Source organism: Orcinus orca, chromosome 16 (genome assembly GCF_937001465.1).
Source record: "Orcinus orca chromosome 16, mOrcOrc1.1, whole genome shotgun sequence".
NCBI lineage: Eukaryota > Metazoa > Chordata > Mammalia > Artiodactyla > Delphinidae > Orcinus > Orcinus orca.
The window spans coordinates 48,042,631-48,060,578 of NC_064574.1; the positions used below are offsets into that span (position 1 = coordinate 48,042,631).

At 47.5% G+C, this 17,948-nt stretch overlaps 1 protein-coding gene across 1 annotated transcript in view; it reads right to left on the minus strand.

The window, feature by feature from the left end:
* DTD1 (D-aminoacyl-tRNA deacylase 1) overlaps positions 1-17,948 on the minus strand; it is a 103,784-nt gene that overhangs the window by 61,045 nt on the left and 24,791 nt on the right. The window contains exon 4 of the mRNA XM_004270411.3: positions 16,592-16,698. Coding sequence (XP_004270459.1) covers positions 16,592-16,698 — 107 coding nt within the window. The remainder of the gene's footprint in view (positions 1-16,591; positions 16,699-17,948) is intronic.

Here is a 17,948-nt window from a genome sequence, read left to right on the forward strand (position 1 = left end):
GCAGGAACGAAAGAAAAAGCGTTGCCTAAGGATCTGATTGACTTATTCTTCCTAGGAGCTCCTCTACCAGACTGAAAACATAAACAGAAATGAGACTTTTCCCTCACCGCTTTAAAGAATATTTCACTCTTACAACTATAATTTTCCAGGTAACATTTAATGAGAATCCCCCAAAATGCCTGGAAGTGCACTTAATGTTAAGGATGGGGTGCGTAAGGATATGCAACGACTTAAACACAGAATCACTCTATCTGAGTGCCTGCACGCCATCCCCTTGGCCACAGCTGCTGATGGTACCATGCAAGTTCCAGCTCAGCTGACAGCCAGGACTCCCTCCCTCAAGCAAGCACTGAGGGTCTTTTTGCCCCAGGGCCTTCTCAGAAGTCACGGGAGCCTGCTGGCCTGCCTGGAAAGCCAACAGGGGTGGGAACCAGCAGCTAAAGGCCCCATCTCCATCCTCTGGACAGACAACCCCGGAGGGCATTCTGCACCCTTTAGTAAGTGGGCTGGTCAGAAGTACCGCAGATGCACCTCTGTCTCTGTATAACTGTAAGAATCTGCTGAGCCCCATGCCCTAACCCTTTGGAGCGGCTCTTGGCCTCGATCTTGTTATGCCTCAAAAGGAGGAATTCTTACCAGATCCAACAAGAACAGTGGTTTTCAGCATTAGCTGCATGTTGGCATCTCCTGGGGAGCTTTGAGAAGCTCTGATGCTCAGATCACCCCCCAGAAACATCACACTGACCTGTCTCAGGTGGGACAGGCTGCCTAGGGCTCACCCTATACCACGACCCAGGAGTTCCAACCTAACCAGGAATACAGTCAGCGGAGCCCCGCAGGGAGGGCCAGAAGATGCAGAGACTCTCAAGGGGACCAGTCTTGAGAGGTTTAAGATAAATCCTCTCTTAACAGACTAGCGGCTGCTAGAAACGTGGGGTGGGGGATGGGCAGAGTGAGTAAAAGGGGTCAAAAGGTACACATTTTCGGGGCTTCCCCGGTGGCACAGTGGTTGGGAGTCTGCCTGCTGATGCAGGGGACGCGGGTTCGTGCCCCGGTCCGGGAGGATCCCACATGCCACGGAGCGGCTGGGCCCGTGAGCCATGGTCACTGAGCCTGCGCATCCAGAGCTTGTGCTCCGCAATGGGAGAGGCCACAACAGTGAGAGGCCCGCGTACTGCCAAAAAGAAAAAAAAAAAGGTACACATTTTCGGTAATAAAATAAATAAGTCCTGGGATGTAACGTACAGCATGGTGACTATAGTTAATAGTACTGTACTGCATATTTGAAAGTTGCTAAGAGCACACATCTTAAGAGTTCTTATCACAAGAAAAAAGAAATTTGTAACTGTATATGGAATGGATGTTAACTGGACTTGTGATCGTTTCACAATATATACAAATACTGAATCATTATGTTGTACATCTGAAACTAATATAATGTTATGTGACAATTATATCTCAATTTTTTTAAAAAGATAAATCCTCTCTTTACCAGAATGTATGAGAGATGGCAGGTCCCTGAGAGTGGGAGGCAGATAAATGAACTACATACCAACAGATAGTCTTTGCTTTTATATAACTGGAATCACACTACATGTATTCTTTGGAGATGTGCTAGCTTCATACAGTAACAGAGCCGCTATGTTTTTCACACAAGTTCATAGATCGCTACTGCGTTCAATTTTTAAAACGAACCAGCCAGTTGTCATAACACCTTTGATGAAAACCCACCTCTTGCCCTGATCTGAAACGCTATCTTTATCACAAACCAAACTTCTCATAGACAATCGGTCTCCCTTTCAGGCCTCTCATCTCCTTGGTGATAGGTTTCTTGCTCAGCCAGCACCATCTGTTTTTATTAACTATAACGCTGTAATACATTTTATACCTAGGAAGGCCAGTACACTCAGTGAGATTTTTTTTAATTACATTTATCTCTTTAATTCCACTGGAATTTTTTTAAGGTATAGTAAAAAGTAAGCCTGTAAAATGATTAATTTTTCCATAATTGCCAACCAGTTGCCCAATTACTGCTTATTGTGAAATCCTTCCTCTGCCATTAATGTGTAATGCCTACTTTATAACATGTCATATTCTTGCACAGTAAATATCAAATATTCAATTCTGAACTTCTTCCCTTATTTGGTGGAAGAACCCTGCCCTTTGGGAACTTATATTCTAGCAGGGGAAATAAATGATAATTTTTTTAGGTAACCAAAAGTTACAGTTATAATATTTTAGAAGGTGATAAATCTTTAAAAAAAAGAGCAAGAAGTAGGGCAGGGCTTCCCTGGTGGCGCAGTGGTTGAGAGTCTGCCTGCCAATGCAGGGGACACGGGTTCGTGCCCCAGTCCGGGAAGATCCCACATGCCGTGGAGCAGCTGGGCCCGTGAGCCATGGCCACTGAGCCTGCGCGTCCGGAGCCTGTGCTCCGCAATGGGAGAGGCCACAACAGTGAGAGGCCCGCGTACCGGGGAAAAAAAAAAAAAAGAAGTGGGGCAGGTAGGAGGCCCTGGAAGTACAGAGCAGGCTGGGGTCAGGGGCAGGCTGCAGTACGATGCTGGGTGATCAGGGTCGGGGCCAGGAGTGTGGGCGCTGCGGGGAGGAAGAAGAAGAGCAGACTGCGATATGACAGAGGGTGTGGGGCTGACTTCACCGGCGTGTGATCACAGCAGGCACATGGGGCCTCGTGCTCAGAGGACCTGCACTTGGCCCACTGCTCTGCCACTGCCATCGTGAAATTCTTAATAATTTTATCTTCGACTCTTGTGTTTTGCAGCAGAGTCCAGTGGGACAAGGGAGCATGCGCGTGAGCAGGGCAGATGTGCACACGACGTATGTCTGCCGCCCCATCCACACACAGCATCCTGGAGCACACGGTGTCAGGTGAGCATGTCAGGTCCAGGACTGAGGAAGCGGGGTGCTGACAGCCCGGAGAGGCCACGATTCCTACTGAACCAGAACTTGCTTTGAATGCAGAAAGCAGGTGATGGTGTTTAGGGTGAAGGTCTGACATGGCCACTCTGCTCTCACCTTTGTCCAGAGAGGGCTCACTTCCGCCCTGGTCTCTTTCAGGGCCTTGGGGACACATGTGAGTAGGTACCCATTACACTGGCACTTCCCGGCCTACAGACCCGCAGCAGCAGCCTGAGGTCCCAGACGGCATCACTTCAAAGGCCGAACACTCTGCATCCCTAGAAAGGATGCAGGAAAACCCCTCGGGATTACTGTCCACACCGGAATCCTCATGTGATGACTGAAACAAGTGATGTCCACTCTGCTGTGGACAGCATTTTAGCAAATGCTGACACAGAACTTCAAACAGCACGGAAAATGAATCCCCGAGAGTCCCAAATGAGCTTCCTGGCTGTGGTTACCGTTGCTGCCACTGTCTTTCAGATGTGAGCCTTTTTCTCCTTTTTCTACCCACAATCCAGGTATCAGAACTTAAAAAGTGAAAGCCACATTCCCACCAAACACAACTTCAGCCAGGAACAGGAGTCCAAAGCAGTTTAAATGTTAGGAAACCTCCATGGTTCCCTTTACTCCACTATGAATAGACAGGCCAGGAGGAATGTTATTTAGCATTAAAAGCAAAACCCAGGAAACACCCACCGACAGAACACAGAGACGTCACTTCTAAGGTACTGAGACCATGTCTCTCTCTTAAGCTTGTAGGAGCTGGTGTTTGAGTGGATCGCGCTTTTCCACTCCTGGTGGGAAGACACAGCCGGCCACACGCTTGCTTCTGGCCGAGGCTGTAAGCAGTCGAGGGCTCTGCAGTCCAGGGTGGCCCGCAGAGCTCTCCCTGGAGGTGTGGGTGGGTATCAGGAGACAGCGCGTTTCCATCTCCACAGGTGAAAAAGGAGACGCTTCAACAAAACTCAAGAGGCTGCCTGTCACTGCCGCGTCCCTCTAAGCCCTGAAGTTATGGGCTTATTTATCTTCGGAGAATTCGGTTTCCCGTGGCTTGTGAAGCCAGCTGGGCTCTGACCTGATTCCCTCCCTCTCCTTCCCTTGATTTGCTAAACGTCACGCGTGAGCACAGAGCTGATTTATCACAGGTCTATGCTGGGGCCTGAAGCAGGCTCGAAACGAACTCCGGAAGGCACTTTTCACATCACCTGACGCCACAGCCAAGGAACGGGCCCAGCTGAGAGGTGAGTCTCCCCAGGGGCCAAGCACGTCTTTCAGGTCCGTTATCCTTAACCTCCGGTGATTCCTCCTCCTGTCTTGTTTCATTAAATTCTACTAAGAGACACATGAAGAAAGACTAAATGGAAAGTTGGCTGCACCTATGTGGTAGTTTATTCCCAGTTCACTTCTGGGTGGTAGGCCCACATTTTCTGCTTTTTAAGTCTGACTGGTTTTCCCAAAATACCTCTCTCTTAATAAAGCCACACTTTTTTTTTTTTCGGCCGCACTGCACGGCATGTGGGATCTTAGTTCCCCAACCAGGGATGGAACCCGCACCCCCTGCATTGGAAGCTCGGAGTCTTAACCACTGGAGCGCCAGGGAAGTCCCTAAAGCTACACACTTTTGAGACAATTTCATCATTAACAATAATTCTCACTCAGTGAGACAGTAACGTTGAGCAAGTGTCAGTAAAACTCCCATTTACTGACTGGGATGACAACTTTACCAACTTAAAGATTCTAGACCCAACATTCACAATGGCTAAAGTTGAGTGCTGTTATATTACTCTCCATACGTTCAGCATGTTTGAAATATTTCAAATTTAAAAAATAATAATAAAAGTCTGTTGCCTCGAAAATCTACATCCACAAAAGAGATGCAAACAAGGATGATTTTTGCATCATTGTTAGTAACAGCAAAAAACTGCCAACAACCCCTAAGTCCATCAACAGGAGAACAGCTAATCAAAGGCAGTGTATTCACATGGCAGAATCCTGTCTCGCAGTTAAAATGAATGAACTAGCTGTAGATGTAACAACACAAACAACATTGCTGGTGGGAAAAGCAGCCTGTTTCAGGACAGTAAATGTAGAACAATACCAACAATACCAACAATACCATGGAGGTCAAGGGCATGTGCACACACATGCGTGCACACACACATGTGCATGTATGTACACACATCCATCCAGAATGTAATCCTAAGGAAACCCAAATTGAGAGACATTTTCAAAATAACTGACCTGTACTCATCCAAAGAGTCAAGGTTATGAAAGTCAAGGAGAGACCAAGGAACTAACGTAGAATGAAGGAAACTAAAGACATATGACTATTGAATGCAACATGATTCTGAACAACTGCAAAAGACCAGCTATTGGGATAACCGCTAAAACATGAATGGGGTCTGAGGACTGGATGGTGTTAAAATGCCAATGATAGTTTTTCTGATTTTTTTTTTTCGGCCACACCATGCAGCTCGTGGGGTCTCAGTTCCCCAACCAGGGATCAAACCTGTGCCCCCTGCAATGGAAGTGTGGAGTCTTAACCACTGGACCGCCAGGAAATTCCCTAGTTTTTCTGATTTTAATGGATGTTTGGGGGTTCTATAAGAGAATGTCTTTGCTTGCAAGAAATATAGACTAACATGTTCAGGGGTGATGGGGTATCAGGTCAGCAACTTACTCTCATGTGGCTCAGGGAAAGTCACTGGTACTGTTTTTCCAACTTGCCTGCAAATAAAACCTTATGACATTCACTTTACACCATATATAAAAATTAAGTGAAAATAAACATGAAAGGCTAAATTATAAATCTCTTAAAAGAAAATATAAGAGGAAACCTTCATGACACTAGATTTGGCAACAATTCCTTGGATATGACACCAACAGCACTGTCCACAAAAGAAAAAATAGATAAATTGGACTTCATCAAAATGTAAAACTTTTGTGCATCAAAGGATACTATTAAGAGTGAAAAGGCAACTCACAGAATGGGAGAAAATATTTTCAAATCATATATCTGATAAAGGGTTAATATCTAGAATAGATTAAAAAAAAACCTCCTACAACTCAACAAAAAAACAGCCCAATTCAAAAACAGGCAAAGCACTTGAGTAGATATTTCCCCAAACAACACACACAAATAGTTATTAAGCACATGAAAAGATGCTCAACATCCCTGGGCACTAGGAAAATGCAAATCAAAACCACAATGAGATATCACCTCATACCCATTAGGGTGACTAATATTTAAAAAAAAACAGGAAATAACAAGTGTTAGGGAGGATGTGGAGGAACTGGAACCCTTGGGCACTGTTGGTGGGAATATTAAATGGTGCAGCCACTGTGGAAAATGATAGGGCAAATCCTCAAAAAATTAAACAAATAATTATGAATATGATTCAGCAATCCCATTTCTAAGTATATACCAAAAAAAAATTGAAAGCAGGGTCTCAAACAGGTATTTGTACACCCATGTTCATAGCAGCACTATTCACAATAGCCAAGAGTGGAAATAACCCAAATGTCCATCAACAGACAAATGAATAAACAAAATGTGGTCTATACATACAATGCAGCATTATTCAGCCTTAAAAAGGAATGAAATTATGATACGTGCAACAACATAGATGAACTCTGAATACATTATATGCTAAGTGAAATAAGCCAGGCACAAAGACAAATATTGTACAATTCTACGTATGTTGGGTCTCTAGTAGTCAAATTCAGAGACAGAAAGTTGAATACTGGTTACCAGGGGCCGGGGGCAGGGGAGAATGGGGAGTTAGCGTTTAATCGGTAGAGGATAGTTCAGGAAGATGAAAAAGTCCTGGAGATGGATGGTGGTGATGACTGCAAAACAATGTTAACCTTCTTAATGGCAATGAACTGTACAACCAAAAATGGTAAAATGATTAAAATGGTAAGTTTTATGTATATTTTACTACAGTTTTTTAAAAAACCATATGACATACACACACCAACAGATACCATGTATTTTCTACGACTATGTGTAAAATGTGCATAAACATATTTTTATTAAGTCTAGAAGAAAACATATGGAGCTTATTAATGGTGTTACCTCTGGGAATGAAAGATTATAGTCAAAAGCAACGTTAATGTATCTTAAACTTCTGGTTAAACTCCTAATTTTTTAAAAAATATTGATTTTATATATTATATATAACAAAAAATGAATAAAGATGTTATTCTATGGGCTCATGAGAAAAACAGAAGACAGGAAAAGAACTGTTTCCAAAAAAATATCTTTCTACCCAGGAATACTATAAAAACTTACTAATAAAAAAAATAACATTTCTGGGCTTCCCTGGTGGCTCAGTGGTTAAGAATCTGCCTGCTAACGCAGGGGACACAGGTTCGAGCCCTGGTCCGGGAAGATCCCACATGCCACGAAGCAACTAAGCCCATGCGCCACAACTTCTGAGCCTGCACTCAAGAGCCCGCGAGCCATAACTACTGAAGCCCGCGTGCCACAGCTACTAAACAAGAGAAGCCACTGCAATGAGAAGCCCGCGCACCACAATGAAGAGTAGCCCCCGCTCGCCACAACTAGAGAAAGCCTGCGCACAGCAACGAAGACCCAATGCAGCCAAAAAATAAAAAATAAATCAAAATTTTTAAAAATAATAATGATAACATTTCTAACCTGGTACTTTCCAGTCAATACACTGCTGGCATGAAATTTTTTAAATGACAATAAGAGACTCTTCCCTGTAGAAAAATGAAGGGGGCAAAGGGACAACATGAAATGAAAAAAAAAAAAAGGAATCCACAGGGCATAAGGCCAGATGAAGTCTGGACTTCGAAATGAAATCTTATAGAAACTGTCCTTATCCCCCAAGGTCTCATGAGCCAGCAACGAAACCGACAGTTAACAGCAGCCTCTGCCCTCCAAGCCGTCAAAGCGCCTTGGCTCCCTGACAGACTCTGGCTCTGCCCGCCATGGGCACCGCGACCCCACGGGGCAGGAAGGGTGGAAATGCAAACAAGGCCACAAATTAGCTCTTCCTGTCCCACAGAAATGGAAGCTGCAGACTGCACTTTCACAGTTAAAAATGGAAAAAGAAACTGACTTCACATTCTATGGAAAGTCGTCAAAGGAACACATTTTGTGTGAAGAATCTTCATGGAAGAGCTATTCTTCTGTGTTTCATACTGACAAAAGTAATGAAGGCTGGGGAACGAGGCAGGCAAAAGCAGCCGCTGTGAGATTCTGGATCTGCTGCCAGCCTCCTCCAGCCCTGGAGCTGCTGCGCCCTCCTGACAATTACTCCCCGTAATTCCTAAGAGCGGTGAACACCAGGGGACACACTCTTCCAAAAATAAACCCTTTCTTTTCCCTGACAAGCTCTGAACGCTTAGAAACTGCCCTGACAATATAAGCTAAAATGGTACATATAAATCAAATTCAATATAAATGTTGATTCTTGGGATTTTCACAATTTCTTCTTATAATTAAAGTTTTTTGCATTAAGGGGAGAACTGGGCCATAGAGAAGCATCACGCTGACCTGAAGACAGGGAACTGAGTCCCTAAAATCTGCTCTTTTTGAACCGCATCAAAAAGAGGTTCTGGTTTAGCAACCAGCCTGTGCCCAGGGTCACTCAGGACCAGGGCAAGTGTCACACCCCTTGATGTCGAAATGTCTGATCTTAACCTAGAAACTCAAAGAAGCTCGGAATCCCCTCACCGTCCTGCACAGAAGGCAGGAATAGGGTCCTTCCTGTAGTGACCAGTGGGGGCTGGACTTTGCAGAGTGTCCTGACGCTCACACCACGGGATAAAAGATTTCCAACACGAGTCTTTTCTAGGGAAGCTGCGCTGGGGGTAGCAGAGCACCAGGGCAGCCGAGACCCTCCAGGGGCGTCCAGATCCTGTCCACAGCTCTTGGCCACCTGCTGTAGGACCTCCTAAGTGCCCCCCGCCACCTTTGCCCCGGCCAGCTCTACAATCCAGTGTCAGCCAGCTCTGTGAACACACACACACACACACGTAACCCTCTAGTAACCCTCCAGCTCGCTGCCACTAAAACCCACACTACTCACCCTGGCCATGAGGCTGGGGTCATGGCTCTGCCTTCGTGTCCACTCTCTCCCTGCACCCCCGACCTCCCCCTACCACTCCCCGGGGCTCTGCACCCGCCAGCCCCTCCGTCCAGCACACTCCTCCCCATCTCCACGTAGCGGCCCCCCAGCTCAGCATCCCCACCCCCAGCTCCTGTGCCTGAGGTGGCCCCTGCCAGCAGCCCTCTCTACACTTCTCCCAGCTTTGATTTCTTTATAATATTACAGTTTTAAATTATACTTGCTTGTGCCTGTTTCGCACTAGAATTAGAATGCAAGCACCATGAGGGCACAACTTTGCCCAGCGCTGTTCGCGATGCAAGGCCAGCAGCAGCGCGCACCCTGTGAATACCTGCTGGGTGGACAGACGAGTGGGTGGTAGGTAGGGGACTGGACAGATGGATGGACACAAGGTGGAAGGATAGATGGAGAAATGAACAAACACACTAACAAAGGAGAAACATGGCGGGTATTCAGTCCGTGGACCACACCACGCAGTGAGGGCTCAAAGGCAGGAAGGCCTTGCCTGGATGGCACTGAGGTGAGCACCTTGGATGAAGCACTGTCTGAAACAGACCTTAAAGATGGGGAAGACAGCAACAGGTAAAGAGAGAGGGAATTCATTTCAGGGGGATGAACAGGAACACAATATTCAAGAAACAGTGAATAACCTGCAGGCAACGAGTCCTACAGCTCAATGCGAAAAGCCTTTACCATAAACCCAAGAAGTAATGCACCATAAAAGATGAACGTTTAACAATGTCCCACGTGTGTTTAAACAAAAGTGATTAGTCAACTGCCCATGAAGCCTTGACATCATGCATTTCACTAAACTGCAATTCTCCAAGCAAAGACTGAGGTGCTGGTCATCCCCGGTTTTTATTCTAGTCCAATCAATAAGCCGACCAGTGAGTAAGGCATTCCATGTCTGGTACCCAAAAAACCAAGAGAACTATAAATTGCTTTTCAACTAAAAACTCTAAGAGGATACAGCACTACAATCTCGCCCACACTTCGGGTTCATCTCTCTTAAGAAACAAGTTATTCCGCTAGCTCAGGCCTCAGTGCCGCTCAGCAGAGGGCCTGTCATACGTCACTAAGGTGCTGAGCTGCTGTCGCTCTATCGACTTTTCCTGACACATCTGTAATTGCGTCGAGAAGGCCCCGTGCCCTGGGAATATTTCCATCACCGCTGGGCGGGTGGGGGATGGGTACTGAGGGGCGGTGATGAATGCCAACGGCCTCATATGTGACCTCAATAATCAAGCCCAGCCAGCCTGCTTCCTGGCAGCTGCAGTAACACAGGTTGTAAAGTATTTTTAGACATTTCAGCTGGGGATGAAGCGTGGTCCAGAAGAGACCAACGCCTGGAGCAGATTAAAATGGCAACGTCCGACTGTCCGGTTGCCTCCGGCCCAGCAGTTCTTCTACATCAGTGTCCTTGGAGGGCACAGGAAGAACTGGTTAAACACACAAACCTGCTACTCTTCTGCCTTCCACGTCCAGACACGCCAGGAACTCGGATTCAGAAAACCTGGGGGCGGAGGGTGGGGTGGGGTGGTGTCCAAGACTCCTCCCTTTAATACAAACCCTCGGCGCTTACAGTGGGTGGTCCTGAGTGACTCTGGTGGACAGAGAACAGTAATCCCTGAACCCAACTGCTCCCAGCACCCCCCAAGCATCTTCACTTCCTTGGGGCCTTCGGAGGGTCTGATGAAAGCCCTGGAACCTCCCAGCAAAAGCACTGGCGTGCACAGGCACTAAGAAAACCTGGGTGAGCCCAGGGTGGTTCATGAACCCCTAAAAGCCCACGTGACCCAATTCACACCCCACCCTCCCATCCTGACCTTATCTTAAAGAGAAATCAGGTTAACAAAAAGATAAACCTTGGTCAGTCAGGCTGACAGATGTTGGCAAAACACCTCTGGGTAGTTAAGGGTTTTATTTATTGAGCAGTCCTTTTTAAAAAATTATAGGAAGAGCTTCACTTTTTATTTCCTTCATTTCCAGATCATTCTTCTCTCTCTGTTAGAAACGCAGATGTTTGAACAAGGCTTTCTACAAAATACCGCTGACTGGCCGAACATTTTTCTACAGTTACCCGAGACTATGAAGCTCCTAATAACTTAGTTAAAAAGCTAAGAATTCCCAACGATAATCTGAGTCTGGATGATTACATTACTGCTGTGCTCAATGTATAATCCCTGGCAGGATAAACTTTACCTCCCTCCCTTGGGAATAAAGAAAGATGCTAGTTAATCTTCAGTAGGCCAACTCAGTAACGTAAGGAGTTTTGTCTTTCTAGCACATCCCCAAATGAGATTAGAAGATTAAAATAACTAAGAATCTGCCCAAAACACATACACAGGAACAAACAAAACCCGTAAGCCTTAAATGTACTAACCCATTAGTGCCCTGAGAGAGTTATTTAAGGCAAAACAGATGTTTTTCTCTAGTTGGAGATTAAGAAATGTTGCATGTATCAAAGGTGGAAGAGGAGAAGATTGCAGTTTTTAATTTACCAGCCATATTCCAACAGCAGGAAACAAACTCTTTTCAGTTTTCACAATTTCGGTGACCCATTATGGACTGAAGAAGCAAAGATGAAGTTCTGTCGACTGATCAGTTCATCAATGGGTCTCCAGGCAGAGCCAGTCATGTATCTCTTGGAAAGGCTTCTTTTTAACTCTATGGTATATACTGAGTTAGGACAACCATCTATATAAAAACAAATTAAAATGCTAAAACAAAAGCAAGCCCTTGCAGCTCCCCAACTCAGAAGAAGCCAGCCTGGGTGGAAACTTCTACGAGGCTCCCAACCCTTCCGACCAGCCAGACACACATGCCCCAGGCATGGGCGCCCGTGCACTGATGGCACTCAGCAGGGGCCCTGGCTGCTCGAGCAGAGAAGCCCCCCAGCCTCCAAACCCGACCCTTGGCCAGATGGTTATGCAGGAAAGTGGATGTTCGCGCTGAAAGGATGAGAAAACCAGCAGTGATGCCCGCAGCCCCAGCGGTCTGGCAGGTGCCAGCACTGCCCCATCGGGAAAGCTTCCATACAAGGTGAGGTCCTGGGACCCAAGGTCACAAGCACACCCACGGTGAAACGGTGACAAAGATGAACACGAGCAGCAACAAAAACTCTGTGATGAAGCTCTTGCTAAGTTCCCGCTTTTGTCTTAGTAACACTTCAGTATAAACAAGGCAGGACCCTCAGTCAACATTTGTCCAATAAATCAATGTGACACAATGAACCAGCGACTGGAGTGAAGGACAGGATCCAGTGCCACTGTGGCAACCAGACCCAGAAGCTTGCTCTGTGGCCTGGCTCAGGCCACGCAAAACCTCACACTGACACCAACAGAGACCGGGGAGTTCGCACCAGAGTTCAAGCCTAAAACAGGACGAAAAAGGGAATACGTACATTTAAATAAACGTTCTTCCATGAAGAAATGCAAACGTATGGGCATCAGTATAACTCTTTCTTATATTCAGAACACTTCTCGTTAGACCGTTGCTCATACTGAACTGTGCGGTAACTCAGACCCACCTTTGTGCACCTGCAGGGGGGCTGCCACCTGTGTCCTGGCCTGTCCTCTGCTTCACCTTCTGGATTCTGCAGCACGTGTTACTGAAAAGTACGGGTAAATGAGGCTGACCGGCGCTCACTCCGCACCCCCTCTCTAGCCCACACATTTCCTCCTGACCCTACAGAAGCCACCAGTGTCTCAATCTCGACGTCCCAAGGTTTCAGGGCAAAGGGATGGGTGCTTGCTGATAAGACGAGTGCAGAGAAAGTTACAGGCGAAGTGAGGGTGATAATCAGAGAAGCATGAAATGAAAAGCTCTGGCACCATTCTTCACTGGTCAACTTATCCCAGAGATCTGTCAATAAACTCATGAGCCAATTCAAGGATGTGTATTTGAAAGTTCATTTTTTTCAGCTCATTCCAGCCTTTCATTTAGTGAGGTTTACAAGCCCACTAAATCCGTGAAAATATAAATACTTAATGGCAACACTGTGAACTAGGTGAGCCCTGGGCCCCAGGAAAGAGCCCTCCAATTACTGAAATGCCCTCCTGGGCGGGGGAGGGGGGGAGCCCCCACCTGCTCTCACCACGTGCAATCCCGACCATGTGAGACTCAGGAAAACACCCCCCACCAAGGGAAAGCAATTAAGATGAAAACAAGAGCAACAGTAAGTTTCTCCCCACAGGCCCGGGCTGGCAAGGGTGTTGAAATTTCCCTGTATCTAGCCACCCACAGAAGAACTCACGCACTAGCGATCTTCTCTAGGTTATAATCAGGATGTTCCTACCAGAACCATGTTCTTCCACAAAAGTGCAATGGGGAAGCCAGCCTCTGTCTTCTGTCTGATGGCTCTGCTACTGCTTCCACCCCCTGTTCTTTGAGGGATGTCCCTCAGAGCGAGCACTACCCATCTTCTTCCACTTTCTCTCCGTCGGGAACATCAGGGGACCCACACTGCAGCCCCTACTGCGTTGGGTGTGGTGCCCATGCAGCCATGGGAAATGTGCAGGGGCTGCCACTTCCAGACCCGAGCAGAGACCTGGTTAAGGCAGGCACACAGCGAGCTGCCTTTACAAGCCCAGTCTTCACCAGCAGTAGCTGCATGACCCATAAATAGAGCCCTGGGACTCTTAAAAACAGGAATTTAGCCCTATTTCAAGTGCAAGTTTGGAAACAACAACTGAGAATGCCTCCTCCCCCCACCTCACATCCTTAAAGGTCAGCAAAACCACCAGTCCCCTGGGAGGCCAGGCCAGCTCTGTGCCGACGGCAGTGCCAGAAGGACATTCACAGACACACAGCTCACGGGCCCAGGACACACGACTCCAGAACAAAGTGCACCCCAGGCTCAGCCCCAGGCAGTGAAAAAGACTCAGAGCAACGGGACGAGTGGCTGACGGGGGCTCACTGGGGTTGAGGGGTCAGAGGATACCCTCCGAGGAGGAGACAAACGCTGAGACCAGAGTCCAGAGGCAGGGGAAGTGGGGGTCTTGAGGGGGCTAGTGCAGAGCAGGCCACGAGCCACAGCAGCCAGGCACGTGGCTCAGGTTGGAACCCAGATGTCTCTGGAAGGCACTGAGGGGTTTAACGCGGAGCATGAAGTGGTGTCCTTGTGATGTGTCCCAAGTTGTCGGACACTGTCCTTTACCCCCGTCACTGTCAAGAACCTTCCCGGTTTATGCTGCCCTGAATCTGTCCCCAGAGCAGGGACCGGGTCACGGCACCTCCTCCCCCCCAACACACTGTCACACACTAAAAAGACACCTGATGCTTAAATACACACACACACACACACACACACACACACAAAAGGACCTACTGTAGAGCAGGGAGCTATATTCAATATCCTATAATGAACCATAATGGAAAAGAATATGACAAAGAATAGATATATATATATGTATAACTGAATCACTCTTCTGTATGGCAGAAACTAACACAACATTGCAAATCAACTATACTTCAATTAGGAAAAAAAAAGCTCACACACGCATTGTTCATTTGTTCAGGTTTAAAGAACCTGTATTTTTAAAACACAACACAAAAGTGAACAACTCAGCTATAAGCCCGAAGAGGAAGCCTGTTCTTACTGAAAGGGGGAAGGCAGACAGGCCACCCCAGAGCCCCCTGTGCCTGCCTACCAGTACCTCCTGACAGCTCGGGGACAGAGATCTGGGCAGTTTATAGGGTCTGAGGCTTCTGGAGTCCATTAACTAGAACAAGTAATTGAAATTGACTCAGGACAACTCCTGCCTTTGAAGAGAAAGCTCCTAAAAGATTCAGAACTAATGAAACTAACTTTCTTATTGTAACAAGTTAGCATGGCCTGTTAATAAATTTAAAAAATGTTGTCTCTAGGGGCTTCCCTGGTGGCACATTGTTTGAGAGTCCTCCTGCCGATGCAGGGGACACGGGTTTGTGCCCCGGTCTGGGAGGATCCCACATGCCGCGGAGGTGGCCCGTGAGCCATGGTCGCTGAGCCTGCGCGTCCGGAGCCTGTGCTCCGCAACGGGAGAGGCCACAACAGTGAGAGGCCCGCGTACCACAAAAAAAAAAAAAAAAAGTTGTCTTTTTCTTTATGGTAAAGAAGAGGGGGTGCTTGCTCAAGAAGGTTGAAGAGCCTAAAGATTTCATGTATTATTCTATCACTTCTAGAAAAATATTTAGAATGAAAAAATCTTGACTAAATTTTCTTTCCAAATACAGTTGAAGCAGAATAATAAATCAAAACAACGAAACAGTGATCAAATAAAAGCAGAGGGAGAACAGCCAGGGGCAAGAGGAAACCGGGAGAGGCCGGTATCCTGCGAAACAAGGTAAAGATGAACCTGTCAAATGCACAACCTCAGTGTAACCACAGGGAAGGAAACCGAGGAACATTCTACAGAAGCAGCAGACCAAAGCCACGAGGACCGGGAAAGGCCGTAAACACCACATGGGATCCCAGATTATCCTGAAACAGATGAAGGACGCTAGAGAAAACTAGTGAAACTTAAGTAAGGTTGTAGCGTCGCCAACAGTATTGTATCAATATTAATGTCAACATTTTGATGAGCAGACTGATTACATAAAACGGGAAATTTAGGGGATACCGGGTAAAGGGCGTATGGAAACTCTGACTCTTTTCAACTTGCCTGTAAGTCTCAAGTTACATCAAAATAAAAAGTTTAATTTTTCATGTGGACTTTTCACTTGTGATTTTCTTTCATGTTATCAGTAATTCCAGGAACCTCAATTATCACCTTTCAAGCCCAGCACTACTGCGCCAGATGTGTTCCTGCTTCTCTATCAATCCAAAGGATCAGTAACATAAAAGAAAAGGTCTGTTCCCCTTGGAAATGATGACTTTGAACAGGTCACAGAGCTTTACGTTTACATAATACTCCCCACCACCCCTGCATCCTTCCACTTCGGTGTCCCAGAAGGCGGGGGCAGGGGGAGAACAGGGCTGCCCGCCCCCAGCTCTCACTCCTCCTGCCCTCCTGCCTCTCAAAGGCCACAGAGCAGCTGCATTAATTAAAGCCTTCAGAAGTGCTAAGCACCTATGAGAAGCACACAGCTCACAAGGACTAGCACAGATTTCCTTTCTCTAGTTTAATTAAATTTTTTCTGAAAGCTTACAGAGTTGGCAGCAAATCCAGGTCAGACGTTGCTTTAGAAAAATAAAGATTTACAAAGACCCTCAGGTGGCACATCTACCCACACCTGGGATAAACCCACTCCTCGCAACCATTCCACACTCGGGAACCGGGTCCGGCCGAGGGGAGCCGTGCCGCTCCTCTGCTGCCACCCAGCGGCCTGTGGACGCCCAGGCACCTCACCCAGGACCAGCCTGGAGGAGGACTGGGCTCTGGAATGGAGTCAGGTGGAGGCAAGGCCGCAGCACGGAGACGCGGGGCGACAGGTGCGTTCTCGGGAAGGGATGTAGCGAATAAACTCTAGGTTACTACGACGAGGCGGTTTCTCCACCTCAGACTCAGAAGTGCTCCAGGAAATAAATCAAGGTCAAAAGATGTTACCGGCTCCCAGGAGACAGACCCGACCCTTGACTCTGGGCTTACCTGCTTTGGGTCGGAGGTAGCAGCACCAGGAGCCGGAGATTCCAGTTCAATGGTCACAGGCCCATCGTTCTGAATGTGAACTTGCATGTAGGCACCGAACTTGCCGTCTGTAAGAGCAATTCCAACGGTCACAAGAGTTGGAGACCTCAGATTAAAGCTAACCTCGATCAGTGTAATCAGAAACCCGGGAGCAGGACCGCCCAACTCCCCCCTCTGCGCCCCCGAGTAAGGAAAACACAAAACCACACGGCAGAGGGCCTCCGCAGGCTCTGCAGACCTGGCAAGAGGGCAGGGTCAGGGAACACGTGGGTTAACAGGCCTGTGAGACACTGAGAAGGTAAAGTGTACAACCACTGTGGAGGTCAAGTTCAAGCTGAACAAACCCTACAAGCCTGGAATTCCACTTTGGGGCGTCTGCTCTAGAATCTCTTATCCAAAAGGAGACAGCCAAGGGTGTTCACTCTGGCCATGTTTATAAGAGAGAAAGTGGACCCAGTGTGACTGTCCTGGAGGGGAACCAATGCAGAATCTCTGCCTGAATTCTCCCACAGAATACCATTCGGCGGCCACACCTGTCAACGCAGCAAATCTCAAACCCACAATGTGATCTTTAAACAGTGGCGAGGACACATCAGTGCAACACCATTTAGATGGTATGTTCAAACACCAAAACAAATTCTATCACTTGTGGAGAGAGATGCATGAAGAAACACGGCAGGAAGACGAACAGCAAAGGCAGGGCGATGGCGACCTCCACACGGGCGGGGGGGCAGGGCAGTTGAGAGACACGTGAAGCACGAGACTGCCTGGCCAGTGAGCCCCCGGTGTCTGTTCTCTGCAGGTTTCCTAACAAACGTTTTTAAACAAATCAAACACAGTAGGCAAAGAGCTTAGGAGGTTCCCCCAGAACAACCTCCTACACTGCCCTGTGAGCGGCCGGCGGGCCCCTCTGTGTAAGACGCGGAGGGGGGTCCCTCACCGTGAGGCCAAAAGGCAGGTCAACCTACAGAAGGTCCCACAGGCCAGAGAACAGAGGGGACACCCCAGCGAGGCTGCAGAGCCATCCTGCTTCCCGGGGTGCATCCTCAAAGTGGCCACGGACCGCCCCAGAAATGAGCGCCTCTCCGTGTCCTATTCCGAACCTTCTAACCCAAACCCACGCCAACTGTATCCAATCAATCAAACAGTATCTAGTCAACCCCCGAATGCTGAACGACGTTCTTCACAAGCGACGTCTGTAAAGAAAGCCCAGCACACGCCCTGAGAGCTGGCCGCGCAATCATCCGAACGCTGCCTCCATCCACCCGAGAACTTCTGATGTGCACTGGGTCCAAATGCAGCCGATGCCACATGCCGA